Source organism: Pteronotus mesoamericanus, unplaced genomic scaffold (assembly GCF_021234165.1).
Source record: "Pteronotus mesoamericanus isolate MK-2021 breed Mesoamerican mustached bat unplaced genomic scaffold, CSHL_Meso_final contig_214, whole genome shotgun sequence".
Lineage (NCBI taxonomy): Eukaryota > Metazoa > Chordata > Mammalia > Chiroptera > Mormoopidae > Pteronotus > Pteronotus mesoamericanus.
The window spans coordinates 313,083-332,462 of record NW_026555089.1 but is presented as its reverse complement, the minus strand read 5'-3'; the positions used below and the strand labels follow the sequence as shown (position 1 = coordinate 332,462).

The 19,380-nt window shown below is 72.8% G+C and overlaps 1 protein-coding gene across 1 annotated transcript in view; it reads right to left on the bottom strand.

Annotated features, from left to right (window-relative positions):
- Nucleotides 1-19,380, bottom strand: part of MUC5B (mucin 5B, oligomeric mucus/gel-forming) — a 37,718-nt gene that overhangs the window by 3,933 nt on the left and 14,405 nt on the right. Inside the window, exons 31-44 of the mRNA XM_054570668.1 lie at nt 17,904-19,183; nt 13,786-17,525; nt 12,735-13,727; nt 10,109-12,676; nt 3,704-10,050; nt 3,354-3,535; nt 2,873-3,083; nt 1,816-2,066; nt 1,536-1,722; nt 1,072-1,285; nt 793-971; nt 653-722; nt 305-405; nt 17-48 (exon numbers count right to left, since the gene is read on the bottom strand). Of these exons, the coding sequence (XP_054426643.1) occupies nt 17-48; nt 305-405; nt 653-722; nt 793-971; nt 1,072-1,285; nt 1,536-1,722; nt 1,816-2,066; nt 2,873-3,083; nt 3,354-3,535; nt 3,704-10,050; nt 10,109-12,676; nt 12,735-13,727; nt 13,786-17,525; nt 17,904-19,183 (16,355 nt within the window). The remainder of the gene's footprint in view (nt 1-16; nt 49-304; nt 406-652; nt 723-792; nt 972-1,071; nt 1,286-1,535; nt 1,723-1,815; nt 2,067-2,872; nt 3,084-3,353; nt 3,536-3,703; nt 10,051-10,108; nt 12,677-12,734; nt 13,728-13,785; nt 17,526-17,903; nt 19,184-19,380) is intronic.

The window sequence follows — 19,380 nt, the reverse complement described above, 5'->3', positions numbered from 1 at the left end:
GGGCAGAACCACTCACGAATTTGGGGAACCCATCCGGTCCCACGCAGGCTGGAGGGAAAGGAGAAAGGGGGTCACTGGAGGCCCCAGGGCGTGTGGCCAGGTGGCAGAGGCCACAGGCCGCAGAGACATGCCCTCAAGCCTGGCCGCTGTCCCCCCACCGGGAGCAGAAGCCCCGGGAGAACTGGCAGGGGCAGCCACAGCGCTGCTGGCAGGACGCGCCTAGGGCCGGGTGTCCCGCCCGGTGCCACCCCCAACCGTGAGTCACCGCCACCCGCCCACCAGCCCAGGGCACGGGGGCGCTTACGGCACTCGTGCACGCAGAGGTCTGTGTACGAGTTGAAGAGAATGTGGCCGTCAGGACAGAAGCAGCCCTCGGTGAGCCCCTTGTTCTCTGGGACCGGGACCCTGCAAGGCGAGGCGCCGGCCCTAGGACCCTCCGTCCGCGGGGACGGGCAGTGCCAGGGAGGGGGGCAGCGGGCGTGGCGGGGTGCTGGGTGGGTGCGCTGCCCTGGACGTCCCATGGGGTCAAGGGTGGTGGTCCGGGTGGGGCAAGAGCACCCCTGAGGTCTGGGCCCTCCTCCTGTCCCCCCCGGGCTGGGCCCAGGCCCTTCAGACACTGTCCCCACCATTCCCGCCTCTGGCTGGTGCTCACCGGGAGCCACAGGACATGGGCTGCACAGGGCCACATGGCTTGTACACCTTGTCCAGGGGGCAGGTGAAGTCTGGGGGCACAGACACGGGTGTCAGGCGTGCCGAGGAGGCCGGAACCCCCGGTGGCTGCCCCCGACTCACCGCACAGCCCGCCGGTGGCGTTCCGCCAGTCGCTGCAGACGCCCCGGGCGCGGCAGAGCGCGGCGTAGGCCTCCAGGGTCTGGCAGGGCGCCTGCGGGCGGCCTGTCTGGCAGGCGTCGTGGGCGCAGGTGCTGAAGAACAGGCCGGGCGGGACGAGGCCGTGGCACTCGGCGAAGATGCTGTGGGCGGGGGTGGGTGCGGTTGGAGCAGAGCGCTGGGCCCCGGGCCCTGGCAGGCGTCGCTGCCCCGGGGTGGCCCGGCGCCCAGGGAGGGACTCACGGGCTCAGCAACAGCTCGCAGGGGGGCGCTGCAGGGCACGGGGGGGCAGAGTGTGTGGGGGACGCCGGGGACGGGGCGCTGGTGGTCACGGGGGGGCCTGTTGGTGTCCGGCAGCTCCCAGGGACCAGCCAGTCGCTGGCCATGTCCTGACAGGTGGGCGCGATGGTGCCATCTGGCCGGCGGCAGTCATCCGTCTTGTTGTTGGTGCAGGTGCCTGGGGAGGGATGGGCCCAGAGGGTCACCGTGCGGGCCTGGCTGGGGGCCCCGCCACCCCGCCCTCCAGCCTCTGACCCCGCCCCCCCGCCCCGCCTCACCGAGGTCACGAGGTTACGAAACCCAGACTCCGGCCCGGGGCAGGCGGCAGGGGGCACAGGGCGAGTCTGGGGCATGGGGGCCGGGAGGCGGCTGAAGGGAGCAGCAGGGGCCCCCGGGGACGAGGAGGGAGGACCGGGCGGCCCACTTACCGCACTGGCCCTCGGTGTTGTTGCCAAAGTGGCTGTAGGACAGCCAGATCTGGAACACACGCCCGTCTGAGGTGACGCTGACCCCGAGGTCTGGGATGTCAACGCGCACCGTAGTGCTTCCTGCCATGGACACGTTCACGCCGTTCTTGCTGAAGCCCTGGCTCACCCGCGTGTGGTCGAACAGGACCTGGGGACCCAGTGGGGGGACCGGTCACCAGGGGCATGGGCCCCTCCCCGGCAGCCCGCCCCTCGGGGCCACGCGCCTCCGCCCCGCGCCCACCAGGCTCTCCTCCCGCCCGCCGGCGGCGGCCGCGGTGGTGAGGACGATCTCCGTGGACGCGTAGTAGATGAGGAGGGCGCGGGCACAGGAGGCCGTGGCGGCCCTGCAGTAGTGGCTGTCGAGCAGGATGGTGAGGTTCCCGTGGCGGGGGTGGATCTCCTTCACGAGAACGTGCGTGCAGTTGTCCCGGAAGGAGTAGGAGGTGCCGTCGAAGGTGAGGTAGTTGGAGCCGCCCCAGATGCTGCAGAGGCCTGGGGACACACACAGCACCCTCACCCCGCGCCACCCAGCACCGCCACCCCGGGGAGGCCGGCCCGCGAGCCCCCAGGCCTCAGCGGCCTCACTTATAAAGTGGGCCAGTGGCCCCGGCTGGCGCCGCTCCGTGGATCGAGCGCCAGAAACGAGGCAAAGGGTCGCCGTTCGATTCCCAGTCTGGGCGCAGGCCTGGGCTGCGGGCCAGGTCCCCAGGAGGGGGCGCGCGAGAGGCAGCCACACGTTCATGTTTCTCCTCTTCTTTCCCCCTCCCTTCCCCTCTCTAAAAGTAAATAAATAAAATCTTGGGGGGAAAAATGGGCGAGTGTGTTGGCTCCTGGCCCCAAGAACTTGTCCCCTAAGACCCTTCGAATGTGACCTCGTCAGGAAAGGTCTGCACAGCTGTTGTTAAGCCGAGGGTTGTAAGAAGAGGTCCCCCTGGGTTGCCAACCAGGTGGCCCTAAATCCAATGACCGGTATCCTTAGAAGAGACACACAGAGAGAGGAGGAGGGCCAGGTGAGGGAGGGGCACATAGCCACTACCCAGGAGCACCTGGACGAGGCAAGAAGGACCGTCCCCTGGTGCTCCAGGCGAGGGCAGCCAGGTGGCACCTTTGCCGCCAGGACGGGAGGGAGCCGGCAACCAAGCCCCAGTTTTGGGGTCCTTCCTGGAGCCAAACGCACAGGGGCCGCTCCAGACCGAGGGAGACACGCACCTGCGAGCCCCGTTTCCACCCACGGGTCTGCCCGACACACCGGGGGCGCTGCCCTGTGGGCGGGTGGCCTCAGGGAGGCGGCGCTGGACACCCGCCCGGCCCCGGGCCCGGCCCCGGCCGCTGCTCACACTCGCACTCGTAGTGGTACTGGCAGTGGTCCTGCAGGCTCTCCACTTTCACCGGCGGACGCCCGTTCACGCAGGTCACCGGCGCCACGGTCGTCCGCGGCATCAGGGTGATCAGGTTGTTGCCCTGGCACTGGGCCACGGTGCAGTCTTCCAACGTCCAGGTCTCGTTCACCTGCCAGACAGCAGGCCACGGGCTCACCAGGTGGGCCCCGGGGACCTGGCTGGCCCCCGCCACAGACGCGGCGCCAGCGGCCCAGGGCAGGGCTGTCCACGGGGGCGGACCGGCCGAGGGGCTCACGGGGACCCAGACGTCCGACCTCCCTCTGGCCAGAGCCATGCATGCAGGGTTCCTAGAGGGGCGGGGGGCCAGCTGCAACGGGACCCAGACCTAGCCCATGACCTGAGCTCAAAACACAGGCAGGTGACCAGAAGGGGGGCGCACCTGCCGGGGGCGGTCGGTGAGGTAGCAGCCAGTGAACGAGGAGGTCAAGGGCGTTGATTTCAGGACCTGTGAGGGGGTAGGGGAGATGCAGGTGCCCTGGAAGCGGTCGAGCTCACAGTGCTGGTTGCAGATGGCGTAGAAGCGGCAGCCAGCATGGTCAGTCCTGTTGTAGACGATGTCCCCTGTGGAAGAGAAAATCACAAAGATGACACACCCCAGCCAGCTAAGGAGAAGTCCCGAGGGGCAGCAGGAACTTGGGGAAGCAAGAGAGGCGCACAGAACTGGCGCCAACACGTGACTGCCCATCGAAGGCTGACACGCAGCAAGGAAAGAACGGGCTCCCGACTGACCTGGTGAAAAAAGCTGTCCAAATGCACGACAGAAACAAGAAGTGGTGGAAACAGGGGCGCTGGCGGATGCCGAGGGCCTGGGGCTCGGGAGGAAGGGAGACGACCCGGCGCTTGCCGGGGACGAGGTAGGAGGACAGTGGCGGAAGTCGTCACAGCACAGCACGCGGATCTCGTAGTTGAGGCACATCTTGACGCGGCCTTGCTGGTCGCGGTTGCGGCACACGAGCCCCTCCCCGAGGACGCACAGCACCTCCTGGCCCAGCTCCGGCAGGGGCACCTCGGGCCGGGACGCGGCCCGGCACTGCAGGGCCACGGGCCGCGCACAGAGGGGCACGCCGGCCGCGCGGAGGTTGGTGTAGGTCTCAAAGTCGCCGCCGGAGGCCCCGGGCATGGGGTAGCTCTGGTCCAGCCAGTCGGTCCAGGCACAGCGCGGCAGGCACTCCGTGGTCCCGGGCCCCGAGGGCGTGCGGCCCGAGGTCACGAGCGGCGAGGTGTGAGTGGACGCCGGGGGCACCGTAGGCGTGGCGACGGCGGAGGACGGGCCCGGAGTGGTGCCCGGCACGTGGCTGGTGCTCGGAGCCATGGAGGGCGGCCGCGGCGTGTGGGAGGTCTCCGGCGGCAGCGAGGACGGGGCCGCCGTGGTGGCCGGGGTCGAAGGGCAGTGGCGGAAGTCGTCACAGCACAGCACGCGGATCTCGTAGTTGAGGCACATCTTGACGCGGCCTTGCTGGTCGCGGTTGCGGCACACGAGCCCCTCCCCGAGGACGCACAGCACCTCCTGGCCCAGCTCCGGCAGGGGCACCTCGGGCCGGGACGCGGCCCGGCACTGCAGGGCCACGGGCCGCGCACAGAGGGGCACGCCGGCCGCGCGGAGGTTGGTGTAGGTCTCAAAGTCGCCGCCGGAGGCCCCGGGCATGGGGTAGCTCTGGTCCAGCCAGTCGGTCCAGGCACAGCGCGGCAGGCACTCCGTGGTCCCGGGCCCCGAGGGCGTGCGGCCCGAGGTCACGAGCGGCGAGGTGTGAGTGGACGCCGGGGGCACCGTAGGCGTGGCGACGGCGGAGGACGGGCCCGGAGTGGTGCCCGGCACGTGGCTGGTGCTCGGAGCCATGGAGGGCGGCCGCGGCGTGTGGGAGGTCTCCGGCGGCAGCGAGGACGGGGCCGCCGTGGTGGCCGGGGTCGAAGGGCAGTGGCGGAAGTCGTCACAGCACAGCACGCGGATCTCGTAGTTGAGGCACATCTTGACGCGGCCTTGCTGGTCGCGGTTGCGGCACACGAGCCCCTCCCCGAGGACGCACAGCACCTCCTGGCCCAGCTCCGGCAGGGGCACCTCGGGCCGGGACGCGGCCCGGCACTGCAGGGCCACGGGCCGCGCACAGAGGGGCACGCCGGCCGCGCGGAGGTTGGTGTAGGTCTCAAAGTCGCCGCCGGAGGCCCCGGGCATGGGGTAGCTCTGGTCCAGCCAGTCGGTCCAGGCACAGCGCGGCAGGCACTCCGTGGTCCCGGGCCCCGAGGGCGTGCGGCCCGAGGTCACGAGCGGCGAGGTGTGAGTGGACGCCGGGGGCACCGTAGGCGTGGCGACGGCGGAGGACGGGCCCGGAGTGGTGCCCGGCACGTGGCTGGTGCTCGGAGCCATGGAGGGCGGCCGCGGCGTGTGGGAGGTCTCCGGCGGCAGCGAGGACGGGGCCGCCGTGGTGGCCGGGGTCGAAGGGCAGTGGCGGAAGTCGTCACAGCACAGCACGCGGATCTCGTAGTTGAGGCACATCTTGACGCGGCCTTGCTGGTCGCGGTTGCGGCACACGAGCCCCTCCCCGAGGACGCACAGCACCTCCTGGCCCAGCTCCGGCAGGGGCACCTCGGGCCGGGACGCGGCCCGGCACTGCAGGGCCACGGGCCGCGCACAGAGGGGCACGCCGGCCGCGCGGAGGTTGGTGTAGGTCTCAAAGTCGCCGCCGGAGGCCCCGGGCATGGGGTAGCTCTGGTCCAGCCAGTCGGTCCAGGCACAGCGCGGCAGGCACTCCGTGGTCCCGGGCCCCGAGGGCGTGCGGCCCGAGGTCACGAGCGGCGAGGTGTGAGTGGACGCCGGGGGCACCGTAGGCGTGGCGACGGCGGAGGACGGGCCCGGAGTGGTGCCCGGCACGTGGCTGGTGCTCGGAGCCATGGAGGGCGGCCGCGGCGTGTGGGAGGTCTCCGGCGGCAGCGAGGACGGGGCCGCCGTGGTGGCCGGGGTCGAAGGGCAGTGGCGGAAGTCGTCACAGCACAGCACGCGGATCTCGTAGTTGAGGCACATCTTGACGCGGCCTTGCTGGTCGCGGTTGCGGCACACGAGCCCCTCCCCGAGGACGCACAGCACCTCCTGGCCCAGCTCCGGCAGGGGCACCTCGGGCCGGGACGCGGCCCGGCACTGCAGGGCCACGGGCCGCGCACAGAGGGGCACGCCGGCCGCGCGGAGGTTGGTGTAGGTCTCAAAGTCGCCGCCGGAGGCCCCGGGCATGGGGTAGCTCTGGTCCAGCCAGTCGGTCCAGGCACAGCGCGGCAGGCACTCCGTGGTCCCGGGCCCCGAGGGCGTGCGGCCCGAGGTCACGAGCGGCGAGGTGTGAGTGGACGCCGGGGGCACCGTAGGCGTGGCGACGGCGGAGGACGGGCCCGGAGTGGTGCCCGGCACGTGGCTGGTGCTCGGAGCCATGGAGGGCGGCCGCGGCGTGTGGGAGGTCTCCGGCGGCAGCGAGGACGGGGCCGCCGTGGTGGCCGGGGTCGAAGGGCAGTGGCGGAAGTCGTCACAGCACAGCACGCGGATCTCGTAGTTGAGGCACATCTTGACGCGGCCTTGCTGGTCGCGGTTGCGGCACACGAGCCCCTCCCCGAGGACGCACAGCACCTCCTGGCCCAGCTCCGGCAGGGGCACCTCGGGCCGGGACGCGGCCCGGCACTGCAGGGCCACGGGCCGCGCACAGAGGGGCACGCCGGCCGCGCGGAGGTTGGTGTAGGTCTCAAAGTCGCCGCCGGAGGCCCCGGGCATGGGGTAGCTCTGGTCCAGCCAGTCGGTCCAGGCACAGCGCGGCAGGCACTCCGTGGTCCCGGGCCCCGAGGGCGTGCGGCCCGAGGTCACGAGCGGCGAGGTGTGAGTGGACGCCGGGGGCACCGTAGGCGTGGCGACGGCGGAGGACGGGCCCGGAGTGGTGCCCGGCACGTGGCTGGTGCTCGGAGCCATGGAGGGCGGCCGCGGCGTGTGGGAGGTCTCCGGCGGCAGCGAGGACGGGGCCGCCGTGGTGGCCGGGGTCGAAGGGCAGTGGCGGAAGTCGTCACAGCACAGCACGCGGATCTCGTAGTTGAGGCACATCTTGACGCGGCCTTGCTGGTCGCGGTTGCGGCACACGAGCCCCTCCCCGAGGACGCACAGCACCTCCTGGCCCAGCTCCGGCAGGGGCACCTCGGGCCGGGACGCGGCCCGGCACTGCAGGGCCACGGGCCGCGCACAGAGGGGCACGCCGGCCGCGCGGAGGTTGGTGTAGGTCTCAAAGTCGCCGCCGGAGGCCCCGGGCATGGGGTAGCTCTGGTCCAGCCAGTCGGTCCAGGCACAGCGCGGCAGGCACTCCGTGGTCCCGGGCCCCGAGGGCGTGCGGCCCGAGGTCACGAGCGGCGAGGTGTGAGTGGACGCCGGGGGCACCGTAGGCGTGGCGACGGCGGAGGACGGGCCCGGAGTGGTGCCCGGCACGTGGCTGGTGCTCGGAGCCATGGAGGGCGGCCGCGGCGTGTGGGAGGTCTCCGGCGGCAGCGAGGACGGGGCCGCCGTGGTGGCCGGGGTCGAAGGGCAGTGGCGGAAGTCGTCACAGCACAGCACGCGGATCTCGTAGTTGAGGCACATCTTGACGCGGCCTTGCTGGTCGCGGTTGCGGCACACGAGCCCCTCCCCGAGGACGCACAGCACCTCCTGGCCCAGCTCCGGCAGGGGCACCTCGGGCCGGGACGCGGCCCGGCACTGCAGGGCCACGGGCCGCGCACAGAGGGGCACGCCGGCCGCGCGGAGGTTGGTGTAGGTCTCAAAGTCGCCGCCGGAGGCCCCGGGCATGGGGTAGCTCTGGTCCAGCCAGTCGGTCCAGGCACAGCGCGGCAGGCACTCCGTGGTCCCGGGCCCCGAGGGCGTGCGGCCCGAGGTCACGAGCGGCGAGGTGTGAGTGGACGCCGGGGGCACCGTAGGCGTGGCGACGGCGGAGGACGGGCCCGGAGTGGTGCCCGGCACGTGGCTGGTGCTCGGAGCCATGGAGGGCGGCCGCGGCGTGTGGGAGGTCTCCGGCGGCAGCGAGGACGGGGCCGCCGTGGTGGCCGGGGTCGAAGGGCAGTGGCGGAAGTCGTCACAGCACAGCACGCGGATCTCGTAGTTGAGGCACATCTTGACGCGGCCTTGCTGGTCGCGGTTGCGGCACACGAGCCCCTCCCCGAGGACGCACAGCACCTCCTGGCCCAGCTCCGGCAGGGGCACCTCGGGCCGGGACGCGGCCCGGCACTGCAGGGCCACGGGCCGCGCACAGAGGGGCACGCCGGCCGCGCGGAGGTTGGTGTAGGTCTCAAAGTCGCCGCCGGAGGCCCCGGGCATGGGGTAGCTCTGGTCCAGCCAGTCGGTCCAGGCACAGCGCGGCAGGCACTCCGTGGTCCCGGGCCCCGAGGGCGTGCGGCCCGAGGTCACGAGCGGCGAGGTGTGAGTGGACGCCGGGGGCACCGTAGGCGTGGCGACGGCGGAGGACGGGCCCGGAGTGGTGCCCGGCACGTGGCTGGTGCTCGGAGCCATGGAGGGCGGCCGCGGCGTGTGGGAGGTCTCCGGCGGCAGCGAGGACGGGGCCGCCGTGGTGGCCGGGGTCGAAGGGCAGTGGCGGAAGTCGTCACAGCACAGCACGCGGATCTCGTAGTTGAGGCACATCTTGACGCGGCCTTGCTGGTCGCGGTTGCGGCACACGAGCCCCTCCCCGAGGACGCACAGCACCTCCTGGCCCAGCTCCGGCAGGGGCACCTCGGGCCGGGACGCGGCCCGGCACTGCAGGGCCACGGGCCGCGCACAGAGGGGCACGCCGGCCGCGCGGAGGTTGGTGTAGGTCTCAAAGTCGCCGCCGGAGGCCCCGGGCATGGGGTAGCTCTGGTCCAGCCAGTCGGTCCAGGCACAGCGCGGCAGGCACTCCGTGGTCCCGGGCCCCGAGGGCGTGCGGCCCGAGGTCACGAGCGGCGAGGTGTGAGTGGACGCCGGGGGCACCGTAGGCGTGGCGACGGCGGAGGACGGGCCCGGAGTGGTGCCCGGCACGTGGCTGGTGCTCGGAGCCATGGAGGGCGGCCGCGGCGTGTGGGAGGTCTCCGGCGGCAGCGAGGACGGGGCCGCCGTGGTGGCCGGGGTCGAAGGGCAGTGGCGGAAGTCGTCACAGCACAGCACGCGGATCTCGTAGTTGAGGCACATCTTGACGCGGCCTTGCTGGTCGCGGTTGCGGCACACGAGCCCCTCCCCGAGGACGCACAGCACCTCCTGGCCCAGCTCCGGCAGGGGCACCTCGGGCCGGGACGCGGCCCGGCACTGCAGGGCCACGGGCCGCGCACAGAGGGGCACGCCGGCCGCGCGGAGGTTGGTGTAGGTCTCAAAGTCGCCGCCGGAGGCCCCGGGCATGGGGTAGCTCTGGTCCAGCCAGTCGGTCCAGGCACAGCGCGGCAGGCACTCCGTGGTCCCGGGCCCCGAGGGCGTGCGGCCCGAGGTCACGAGCGGCGAGGTGTGAGTGGACGCCGGGGGCACCGTAGGCGTGGCGACGGCGGAGGACGGGCCCGGAGTGGTGCCCGGCACGTGGCTGGTGCTCGGAGCCATGGAGGGCGGCCGCGGCGTGTGGGAGGTCTCCGGCGGCAGCGAGGACGGGGCCGCCGTGGTGGCCGGGGTCGAAGGGCAGTGGCGGAAGTCGTCACAGCACAGCACGCGGATCTCGTAGTTGAGGCACATCTTGACGCGGCCTTGCTGGTCGCGGTTGCGGCACACGAGCCCCTCCCCGAGGACGCACAGCACCTCCTGGCCCAGCTCCGGCAGGGGCACCTCGGGCCGGGACGCGGCCCGGCACTGCAGGGCCACGGGCCGCGCACAGAGGGGCACGCCGGCCGCGCGGAGGTTGGTGTAGGTCTCAAAGTCGCCGCCGGAGGCCCCGGGCATGGGGTAGCTCTGGTCCAGCCAGTCGGTCCAGGCACAGCGCGGCAGGCACTCCGTGGTCCCGGGCCCCGAGGGCGTGCGGCCCGAGGTCACGAGCGGCGAGGTGTGAGTGGACGCCGGGGGCACCGTAGGCGTGGCGACGGCGGAGGACGGGCCCGGAGTGGTGCCCGGCACGTGGCTGGTGCTCGGAGCCATGGAGGGCGGCCGCGGCGTGTGGGAGGTCTCCGGCGGCAGCGAGGGACGGGGCCGCCGTGGTGGCCGGGGTCGAAGGGCAGTGGCGGAAGTCGTCACAGCACAGCACGCGGATCTCGTAGTTGAGGCACATCTTGACGCGGCCTTGCTGGTCGCGGTTGCGGCACACGAGCCCCTCCCCGAGGACGCACAGCACCTCCTGGCCCAGCTCCGGCAGGGGCACCTCGGGCCGGGACGCGGCCCGGCACTGCAGGGCCACGGGCCGCGCACAGAGGGGCACGCCGGCCGCGCGGAGGTTGGTGTAGGTCTCAAAGTCGCCGCCGGAGGCCCCGGGCATGGGGTAGCTCTGGTCCAGCCAGTCGGTCCAGGCACAGCGCGGCAGGCACTCCGTGGTCCCGGGCCCCGAGGGCGTGCGGCCCGAGGTCACGAGCGGCGAGGTGTGAGTGGACGCCGGGGGCACCGTAGGCGTGGCGACGGCGGAGGACGGGCCCGGAGTGGTGCCCGGCACGTGGCTGGTGCTCGGAGCCATGGAGGGCGGCCGCGGCGTGTGGGAGGTCTCCGGCGGCAGCGAGGACGGGGCCGCCGTGGTGGCCGGGGTCGAAGGGCAGTGGCGGAAGTCGTCACAGCACAGCACGCGGATCTCGTAGTTGAGGCACATCTTGACGCGGCCTTGCTGGTCGCGGTTGCGGCACACGAGCCCCTCCCCGAGGACGCACAGCACCTCCTGGCCCAGCTCCGGCAGGGGCACCTCGGGCCGGGACGCGGCCCGGCACTGCAGGGCCACGGGCCGCGCACAGAGGGGCACGCCGGCCGCGCGGAGGTTGGTGTAGGTCTCAAAGTCGCCGCCGGAGGCCCCGGGCATGGGGTAGCTCTGGTCCAGCCAGTCGGTCCAGGCACAGCGCGGCAGGCACTCCGTGGTCCCGGGCCCCGAGGGCGTGCGGCCCGAGGTCACGAGCGGCGAGGTGTGAGTGGACGCCGGGGGCACCGTAGGCGTGGCGACGGCGGAGGACGGGCCCGGAGTGGTGCCCGGCACGTGGCTGGTGCTCGGAGCCATGGAGGGCGGCCGCGGCGTGTGGGAGGTCTCCGGCGGCAGCGAGGACGGGGCCGCCGTGGTGGCCGGGGTCGAAGGGCAGTGGCGGAAGTCGTCACAGCACAGCACGCGGATCTCGTAGTTGAGGCACATCTTGACGCGGCCTTGCTGGTCGCGGTTGCGGCACACGAGCCCCTCCCCGAGGACGCACAGCACCTCCTGGCCCAGCTCCGGCAGGGGCACCTCGGGCCGGGACGCGGCCCGGCACTGCAGGGCCACGGGCCGCGCACAGAGGGGCACGCCGGCCGCGCGGAGGTTGGTGTAGGTCTCAAAGTCGCCGCCGGAGGCCCCGGGCATGGGGTAGCTCTGGTCCAGCCAGTCGGTCCAGGCACAGCGCGGCAGGCACTCCGTGGTCCCGGGCCCCGAGGGCGTGCGGCCCGAGGTCACGAGCGGCGAGGTGTGAGTGGACGCCGGGGGCACCGTAGGCGTGGCGACGGCGGAGGACGGGCCCGGAGTGGTGCCCGGCACGTGGCTGGTGCTCGGAGCCATGGAGGGCGGCCGCGGCGTGTGGGAGGTCTCCGGCGGCAGCGAGGACGGGGCCGCCGTGGTGGCCGGGGTCGAAGGGCAGTGGCGGAAGTCGTCACAGCACAGCACGCGGATCTCGTAGTTGAGGCACATCTTGACGCGGCCTTGCTGGTCGCGGTTGCGGCACACGAGCCCCTCCCCGAGGACGCACAGCACCTCCTGGCCCAGCTCCGGCAGGGGCACCTCGGGCCGGGACGCGGCCCGGCACTGCAGGGCCACGGGCCGCGCACAGAGGGGCACGCCGGCCGCGCGGAGGTTGGTGTAGGTCTCAAAGTCGCCGCCGGAGGCCCCGGGCATGGGGTAGCTCTGGTCCAGCCAGTCGGTCCAGGCACAGCGCGGCAGGCACTCCGTGGTCCCGGGCCCCGAGGGCGTGCGGCCCGAGGTCACGAGCGGCGAGGTGTGAGTGGACGCCGGGGGCACCGTAGGCGTGGCGACGGCGGAGGACGGGCCCGGAGTGGTGCCCGGCACGTGGCTGGTGCTCGGAGCCATGGAGGGCGGCCGCGGCGTGTGGGAGGTCTCCGGCGGCAGCGAGGACGGGGCCGCCGTGGTGGCCGGGGTCGAAGGGCAGTGGCGGAAGTCGTCACAGCACAGCACGCGGATCTCGTAGTTGAGGCACATCTTGACGCGGCCTTGCTGGTCGCGGTTGCGGCACACGAGCCCCTCCCCGAGGACGCACAGCACCTCCTGGCCCAGCTCCGGCAGGGGCACCTCGGGCCGGGACGCGGCCCGGCACTGCAGGGCCACGGGCCGCGCACAGAGGGGCACGCCGGCCGCGCGGAGGTTGGTGTAGGTCTCAAAGTCGCCGCCGGAGGCCCCGGGCATGGGGTAGCTCTGGTCCAGCCAGTCGGTCCAGGCACAGCGCGGCAGGCACTCCGTGGTCCCGGGCCCCGAGGGCGTGCGGCCCGAGGTCACGAGCGGCGAGGTGTGAGTGGACGCCGGGGGCACCGTAGGCGTGGCGACGGCGGAGGACGGGCCCGGAGTGGTGCCCGGCACGTGGCTGGTGCTCGGAGCCATGGAGGGCGGCCGCGGCGTGTGGGAGGTCTCCGGCGGCAGCGAGGGACGGGGCCGCCGTGGTGGCCGGGGTCGAAGGGCAGTGGCGGAAGTCGTCACAGCACAGCACGCGGATCTCGTAGTTGAGGCACATCTTGACGCGGCCTTGCTGGTCGCGGTTGCGGCACACGAGCCCCTCCCCGAGGACGCACAGCACCTCCTGGCCCAGCTCCGGCAGGGGCACCTCGGGCCGGGACGCGGCCCGGCACTGCAGGGCCACGGGCCGCGCACAGAGGGGCACGCCGGCCGCGCGGAGGTTGGTGTAGGTCTCAAAGTCGCCGCCGGAGGCCCCGGGCATGGGGTAGCTCTGGTCCAGCCAGTCGGTCCAGGCACAGCGCGGCAGGCACTCCGTGGTCCCGGGCCCCGAGGGCGTGCGGCCCGAGGTCACGAGCGGCGAGGTGTGAGTGGACGCCGGGGGCACCGTAGGCGTGGCGACGGCGGAGGACGGGCCCGGAGTGGTGCCCGGCACGTGGCTGGTGCTCGGAGCCATGGAGGGCGGCCGCGGCGTGTGGGAGGTCTCCGGCGGCAGCGAGGACGGGGCCGCCGTGGTGGCCGGGGTCGAAGGGCAGTGGCGGAAGTCGTCACAGCACAGCACGCGGATCTCGTAGTTGAGGCACATCTTGACGCGGCCTTGCTGGTCGCGGTTGCGGCACACGAGCCCCTCCCCGAGGACGCACAGCACCTCCTGGCCCAGCTCCGGCAGGGGCACCTCGGGCCGGGACGCGGCCCGGCACTGCAGGGCCACGGGCCGCGCACAGAGGGGCACGCCGGCCGCGCGGAGGTTGGTGTAGGTCTCAAAGTCGCCGCCGGAGGCCCCGGGCATGGGGTAGCTCTGGTCCAGCCAGTCGGTCCAGGCACAGCGCGGCAGGCACTCCGTGGTCCCGGGCCCCGAGGGCGTGCGGCCCGAGGTCACGAGCGGCGAGGTGTGAGTGGACGCCGGGGGCACCGTAGGCGTGGCGACGGCGGAGGACGGGCCCGGAGTGGTGCCCGGCACGTGGCTGGTGCTCGGAGCCATGGAGGGCGGCCGCGGCGTGTGGGAGGTCTCCGGCGGCAGCGAGGGACGGGGCCGCCGTGGTGGCCGGGGTCGAAGGGCAGTGGCGGAAGTCGTCACAGCACAGCACGCGGATCTCGTAGTTGAGGCACATCTTGACGCGGCCTTGCTGGTCGCGGTTGCGGCACACGAGCCCCTCCCCGAGGACGCACAGCACCTCCTGGCCCAGCTCCGGCAGGGGCACCTCGGGCCGGGACGCGGCCCGGCACTGCAGGGCCACGGGCCGCGCACAGAGGGGCACGCCGGCCGCGCGGAGGTTGGTGTAGGTCTCAAAGTCGCCGCCGGAGGCCCCGGGCATGGGGTAGCTCTGGTCCAGCCAGTCGGTCCAGGCACAGCGCGGCAGGCACTCCGTGGTCCCGGGCCCCGAGGGCGTGCGGCCCGAGGTCACGAGCGGCGAGGTGTGAGTGGACGCCGGGGGCACCGTAGGCGTGGCGACGGCGGAGGACGGGCCCGGAGTGGTGCCCGGCACGTGGCTGGTGCTCGGAGCCATGGAGGGCGGCCGCGGCGTGTGGGAGGTCTCCGGCGGCAGCGAGGACGGGGCCGCCGTGGTGGCCGGGGTCGAAGGGCAGTGGCGGAAGTCGTCACAGCACAGCACGCGGATCTCGTAGTTGAGGCACATCTTGACGCGGCCTTGCTGGTCGCGGTTGCGGCACACGAGCCCCTCCCCGAGGACGCACAGCACCTCCTGGCCCAGCTCCGGCAGGGGCACCTCGGGCCGGGACGCGGCCCGGCACTGCAGGGCCACGGGCCGCGCACAGAGGGGCACGCCGGCCGCGCGGAGGTTGGTGTAGGTCTCAAAGTCGCCGCCGGAGGCCCCGGGCATGGGGTAGCTCTGGTCCAGCCAGTCGGTCCAGGCACAGCGCGGCAGGCACTCCGTGGTCCCGGGCCCCGAGGGCGTGCGGCCCGAGGTCACGAGCGGCGAGGTGTGAGTGGACGCCGGGGGCACCGTAGGCGTGGCGACGGCGGAGGACGGGCCCGGAGTGGTGCCCGGCACGTGGCTGGTGCTCGGAGCCATGGAGGGCGGCCGCGGCGTGTGGGAGGTCTCCGGCGGCAGCGAGGACGGGGCCGCCGTGGTGGCCGGGGTCGAAGGGCAGTGGCGGAAGTCGTCACAGCACAGCACGCGGATCTCGTAGTTGAGGCACATCTTGACGCGGCCTTGCTGGTCGCGGTTGCGGCACACGAGCCCCTCCCCGAGGACGCACAGCACCTCCTGGCCCAGCTCCGGCAGGGGCACCTCGGGCCGGGACGCGGCCCGGCACTGCAGGGCCACGGGCCGCGCACAGAGGGGCACGCCGGCCGCGCGGAGGTTGGTGTAGGTCTCAAAGTCGCCGCCGGAGGCCCCGGGCATGGGGTAGCTCTGGTCCAGCCAGTCGGTCCAGGCACAGCGCGGCAGGCACTCCGTGGTCCCGGGCCCCGAGGGCGTGCGGCCCGAGGTCACGAGCGGCGAGGTGTGAGTGGACGCCGGGGGCACCGTAGGCGTGGCGACGGCGGAGGACGGGCCCGGAGTGGTGCCCGGCACGTGGCTGGTGCTCGGAGCCATGGAGGGCGGCCGCGGCGTGTGGGAGGTCTCCGGCGGCAGCGAGGACGGGGCCGCCGTGGTGGCCGGGGTCGAAGGGCAGTGGCGGAAGTCGTCACAGCACAGCACGCGGATCTCGTAGTTGAGGCACATCTTGACGCGGCCTTGCTGGTCGCGGTTGCGGCACACGAGCCCCTCCCCGAGGACGCACAGCACCTCCTGGCCCAGCTCCGGCAGGGGCACCTCGGGCCGGGACGCGGCCCGGCACTGCAGGGCCACGGGCCGCGCACAGAGGGGCACGCCGGCCGCGCGGAGGTTGGTGTAGGTCTCAAAGTCGCCGCCGGAGGCCCCGGGCATGGGGTAGCTCTGGTCCAGCCAGTCGGTCCAGGCACAGCGCGGCAGGCACTCCGTGGTCCCGGGCCCCGAGGGCGTGCGGCCCGAGGTCACGAGCGGCGAGGTGTGAGTGGACGCCGGGGGCACCGTAGGCGTGGCGACGGCGGAGGACGGGCCCGGAGTGGTGCCCGGCACGTGGCTGGTGCTCGGAGCCATGGAGGGCGGCCGCGGCGTGTGGGAGGTCTCCGGCGGCAGCGAGGACGGGGCCGCCGTGGTGGCCGGGGTCGAAGGGCAGTGGCGGAAGTCGTCACAGCACAGCACGCGGATCTCGTAGTTGAGGCACATCTTGACGCGGCCTTGCTGGTCGCGGTTGCGGCACACGAGCCCCTCCCCGAGGACGCACAGCACCTCCTGGCCCAGCTCCGGCAGGGGCACCTCGGGCCGGGACGCGGCCCGGCACTCCAGGGCCACGGGCCGCGCACAGAGGGGCACGCCGGCCGCGCGGAGGTTGGTGTAGGTCTCAAAGTCGCCGCCGGAGGCCCCAGGCATGGGGTAGCTCTGGTCCAGCCAGTCGGTCCAGGCACAGCGCGGCAGGCACTCCGTGGTCCCGGGCCCCGAGGGCGTGCGGCCCGAGGTCACGAGCGGCGAGGTGTGAGTGGACGCCGGGGGCACCGTAGGCGTGGCGACGGCGGAGGACGGGCCCGGAGTGGTGCCCGGCACGTGGCTGGTGCTCGGAGCCATGGAGGGCGGCCGCGGCGTGTGGGAGGTCTCCGGCGGCAGCGAGGACGGGGCCGCCGTGGTGGCCGGGGTCGAAGGGCAGTGGCGGAAGTCGTCACAGCACAGCACGCGGATCTCGTAGTTGAGGCACATCTTGACGCGGCCTTGCTGGTCGCGGTTGCGGCACACGAGCCCCTCCCCGAGGACGCACAGCACCTCCTGGCCCAGCTCCGGCAGGGGCACCTCGGGCCGGGACGCGGCCCGGCACTGCAGGGCCACGGGCCGCGCACAGAGGGGCACGCCGGCCGCGCGGAGGTTGGTGTAGGTCTCAAAGTCGCCGCCGGAGGCCCCGGGCATGGGGTAGCTCTGGTCCAGCCAGTCGGTCCAGGCACAGCGCGGCAGGCACTCCGTGGTCCCGGGCCCCGAGGGCGTGCGGCCCGAGGTCACGAGCGGCGAGGTGTGAGTGGACGCCGGGGGCACCGTAGGCGTGGCGACGGCGGAGGACGGGCCCGGAGTGGTGCCCGGCACGTGGCTGGTGCTCGGAGCCATGGAGGGCGGCCGCGGCGTGTGGGAGGTCTCCGGCGGCAGCGAGGACGGGGCCGCCGTGGTGGCCGGGGTCGAAGGGCAGTGGCGGAAGTCGTCACAGCACAGCACGCGGATCTCGTAGTTGAGGCACATCTTGACGCGGCCTTGCTGGTCGCGGTTGCGGCACACGAGCCCCTCCCCGAGGACGCACAGCACCTCCTGGCCCAGCTCCGGCAGGGGCACCTCGGGCCGGGACGCGGCCCGGCACTGCAGGGCCACGGGCCGCGCACAGAGGGGCACGCCGGCCGCGCGGAGGTTGGTGTAGGTCTCAAAGTCGCCGCCGGAGGCCCCGGGCATGGGGTAGCTCTGGTCCAGCCAGTCGGTCCAGGCACAGCGCGGCAGGCACTCCGTGGTCCCGGGCCCCGAGGGCGTGCGGCCCGAGGTCACGAGCGGCGAGGTGTGAGTGGACGCCGGGGGCACCGTAGGCGTGGCGACGGCGGAGGACGGGCCCGGAGTGGTGCCCGGCACGTGGCTGGTGCTCGGAGCCATGGAGGGCGGCCGCGGCGTGTGGGAGGTCTCCGGCGGCGGCGAGGACGTGGCCGCCGTGGTGGCCGGGGTGGAAGGGCAGTGGCGGAAGTCGTCACAGCACAGCACGCGGATCTCGTAGTTGAGGCACATCTTGACGCGGCCTTGCTGGTCGCGGTTGCGGCACACGAGCCCCTCTTCTAGGACGCACAGCACCTCCTGGCCCAGCTCCGGCAGGGGCACCTCGGGCCGGGACGCGGCCCGGCACTCCAGGGCCACGGGCCGCGCACAGAGTGGCACGCCGGCCGCGCGGTGGTTGTCGTAGGTCTCAAAGTCACCACCACTGTGTCCTGGCATCGGGTAGTTCACGTCAATCCAATGTGTCCACCGGCACCGTGGTGTGCAGTTCCCAGTGGTTGTCGGGGTCCCGAAGGTGGGGGACGTTTTCTCGGTCGACGGCCGTGATGTGGACGTGGGGCAGTGACGGTCCTGGTCGCAGCAAAGCACGCGGACGTTGTAGTTGAAGCACATGTTGAACTGGCCCTTCTGGTCCTCGTTCCTGCAGATCAAGCCCGCCTGCAGGCTGCAGCTCACCACCTGCCCTATCTGGTCAAGGCTTACTTCGGGGTAGCTCTCCGCCCGGCACTCGATCTTCCGCGGCTCCCGGCATATCTTGCCACCAGCCGCTCTGATGTTGTCATAGGTTTCCATGTCTCCACCCGCGACCCCGGAGGTGGGGAAATCCACGTCAAACCATTCTGTCCACTCGCACTTTGGTTCGCAGCTGGGCACGCCTGGGCTCGTGGTGTCCTCCGGGGTGCTCTCTGACATCTTCGTCTGTGTTTGCGTTGTTCCCGGGAACGTTGTGGATGCTGTGGAGGCAGGAGCCGTCGTGAGGCTCCTGGTTGCCGACGTCACGCGTGTGACCGTGTGGCTGGGGCTTGGCGATGTGGCTGGGAGCACGGGTCCTGTCGAGGGGGCCGGCCCCGCCCACGTGGTTGTGACCGATGGTTTCGCGGTGGTGGCGGCGCTGGTCTCTTCACAGGGGCCCCGGCTGCAGCACAGCAGGCGGATTCTGTAGTTGTAGCACATCTTGAAGAGGCCCACCTGCTCGGCGTTCCTGCAGACCAGGCCGAATGCGGGGTCGCAGTATACCTGCTGCCCCAGCTCCTCGGGGCGCCTGTCGGGGAAGTTCTCCGCCCGGCACTCTATGGCCTGCGGCTGCTCACACACGGCGCCGCCCGCACTTCGGATCTTGTCAAATGACTCGACGTCGCCCCCGGCCTCCTCGGACTTGGGGTAATCCTCATCGAACCACTCCGTCCACCGACACGTGAGCTGGCAGGTGCTGCTCGGAGCCTCAGAGCTGCTGGCCTTCGAGGTCTCTGTGGTCCGTGAGGTGATGGTCGTTGCTGCCTGGACGGTGGGGGTGGGCGGCGGCCTGGGCGTGGGGCCAGCGGGGGTGCTGCAGGGTACGTAGTCGCAGCAGAGCACCCGCAGCTCGTAGTTGTGGCAGAGCGGGGGGTCCTGCTCGCTGTTGAGGCACGTGAGTCCCCGCGCCGGGTCACACTCCACCTTCTGGCCCAGCTGCTCCAGGGGCGTGTCGGGAAGCAGGCGCGCCCTGCACTCGATGCGGGTCGGAACCGGGCAGACCTGGTGGCCCGTCTGCCTCAGGTGTGCAAACGTCTCGAAGTCTCCACCTCCCATGCCGGGCTCCGGACGGCCACTGTCGTACCAGGCCGACCAGCTGCACAGCTCACGCACGCACACAGTGGAGAGGGTGGAGACTGGGACTGTGGGGGTGGGGGCAGAGGACTCTGTTATCCTCCCCTGCGTCCTTGTCGGCCGGACCCAGGGGGGAGGGTCACACACGCCTCTTGCCCCAGCGTTGGCAAGAATCCTGGTCCATCCCTGGCGCCCGGGACTTTTGCACTGAGTGCCTGCTGGTCTCCTTCCCTCACCCGGACAGTGGCTTCCCCAAGGTCAACTT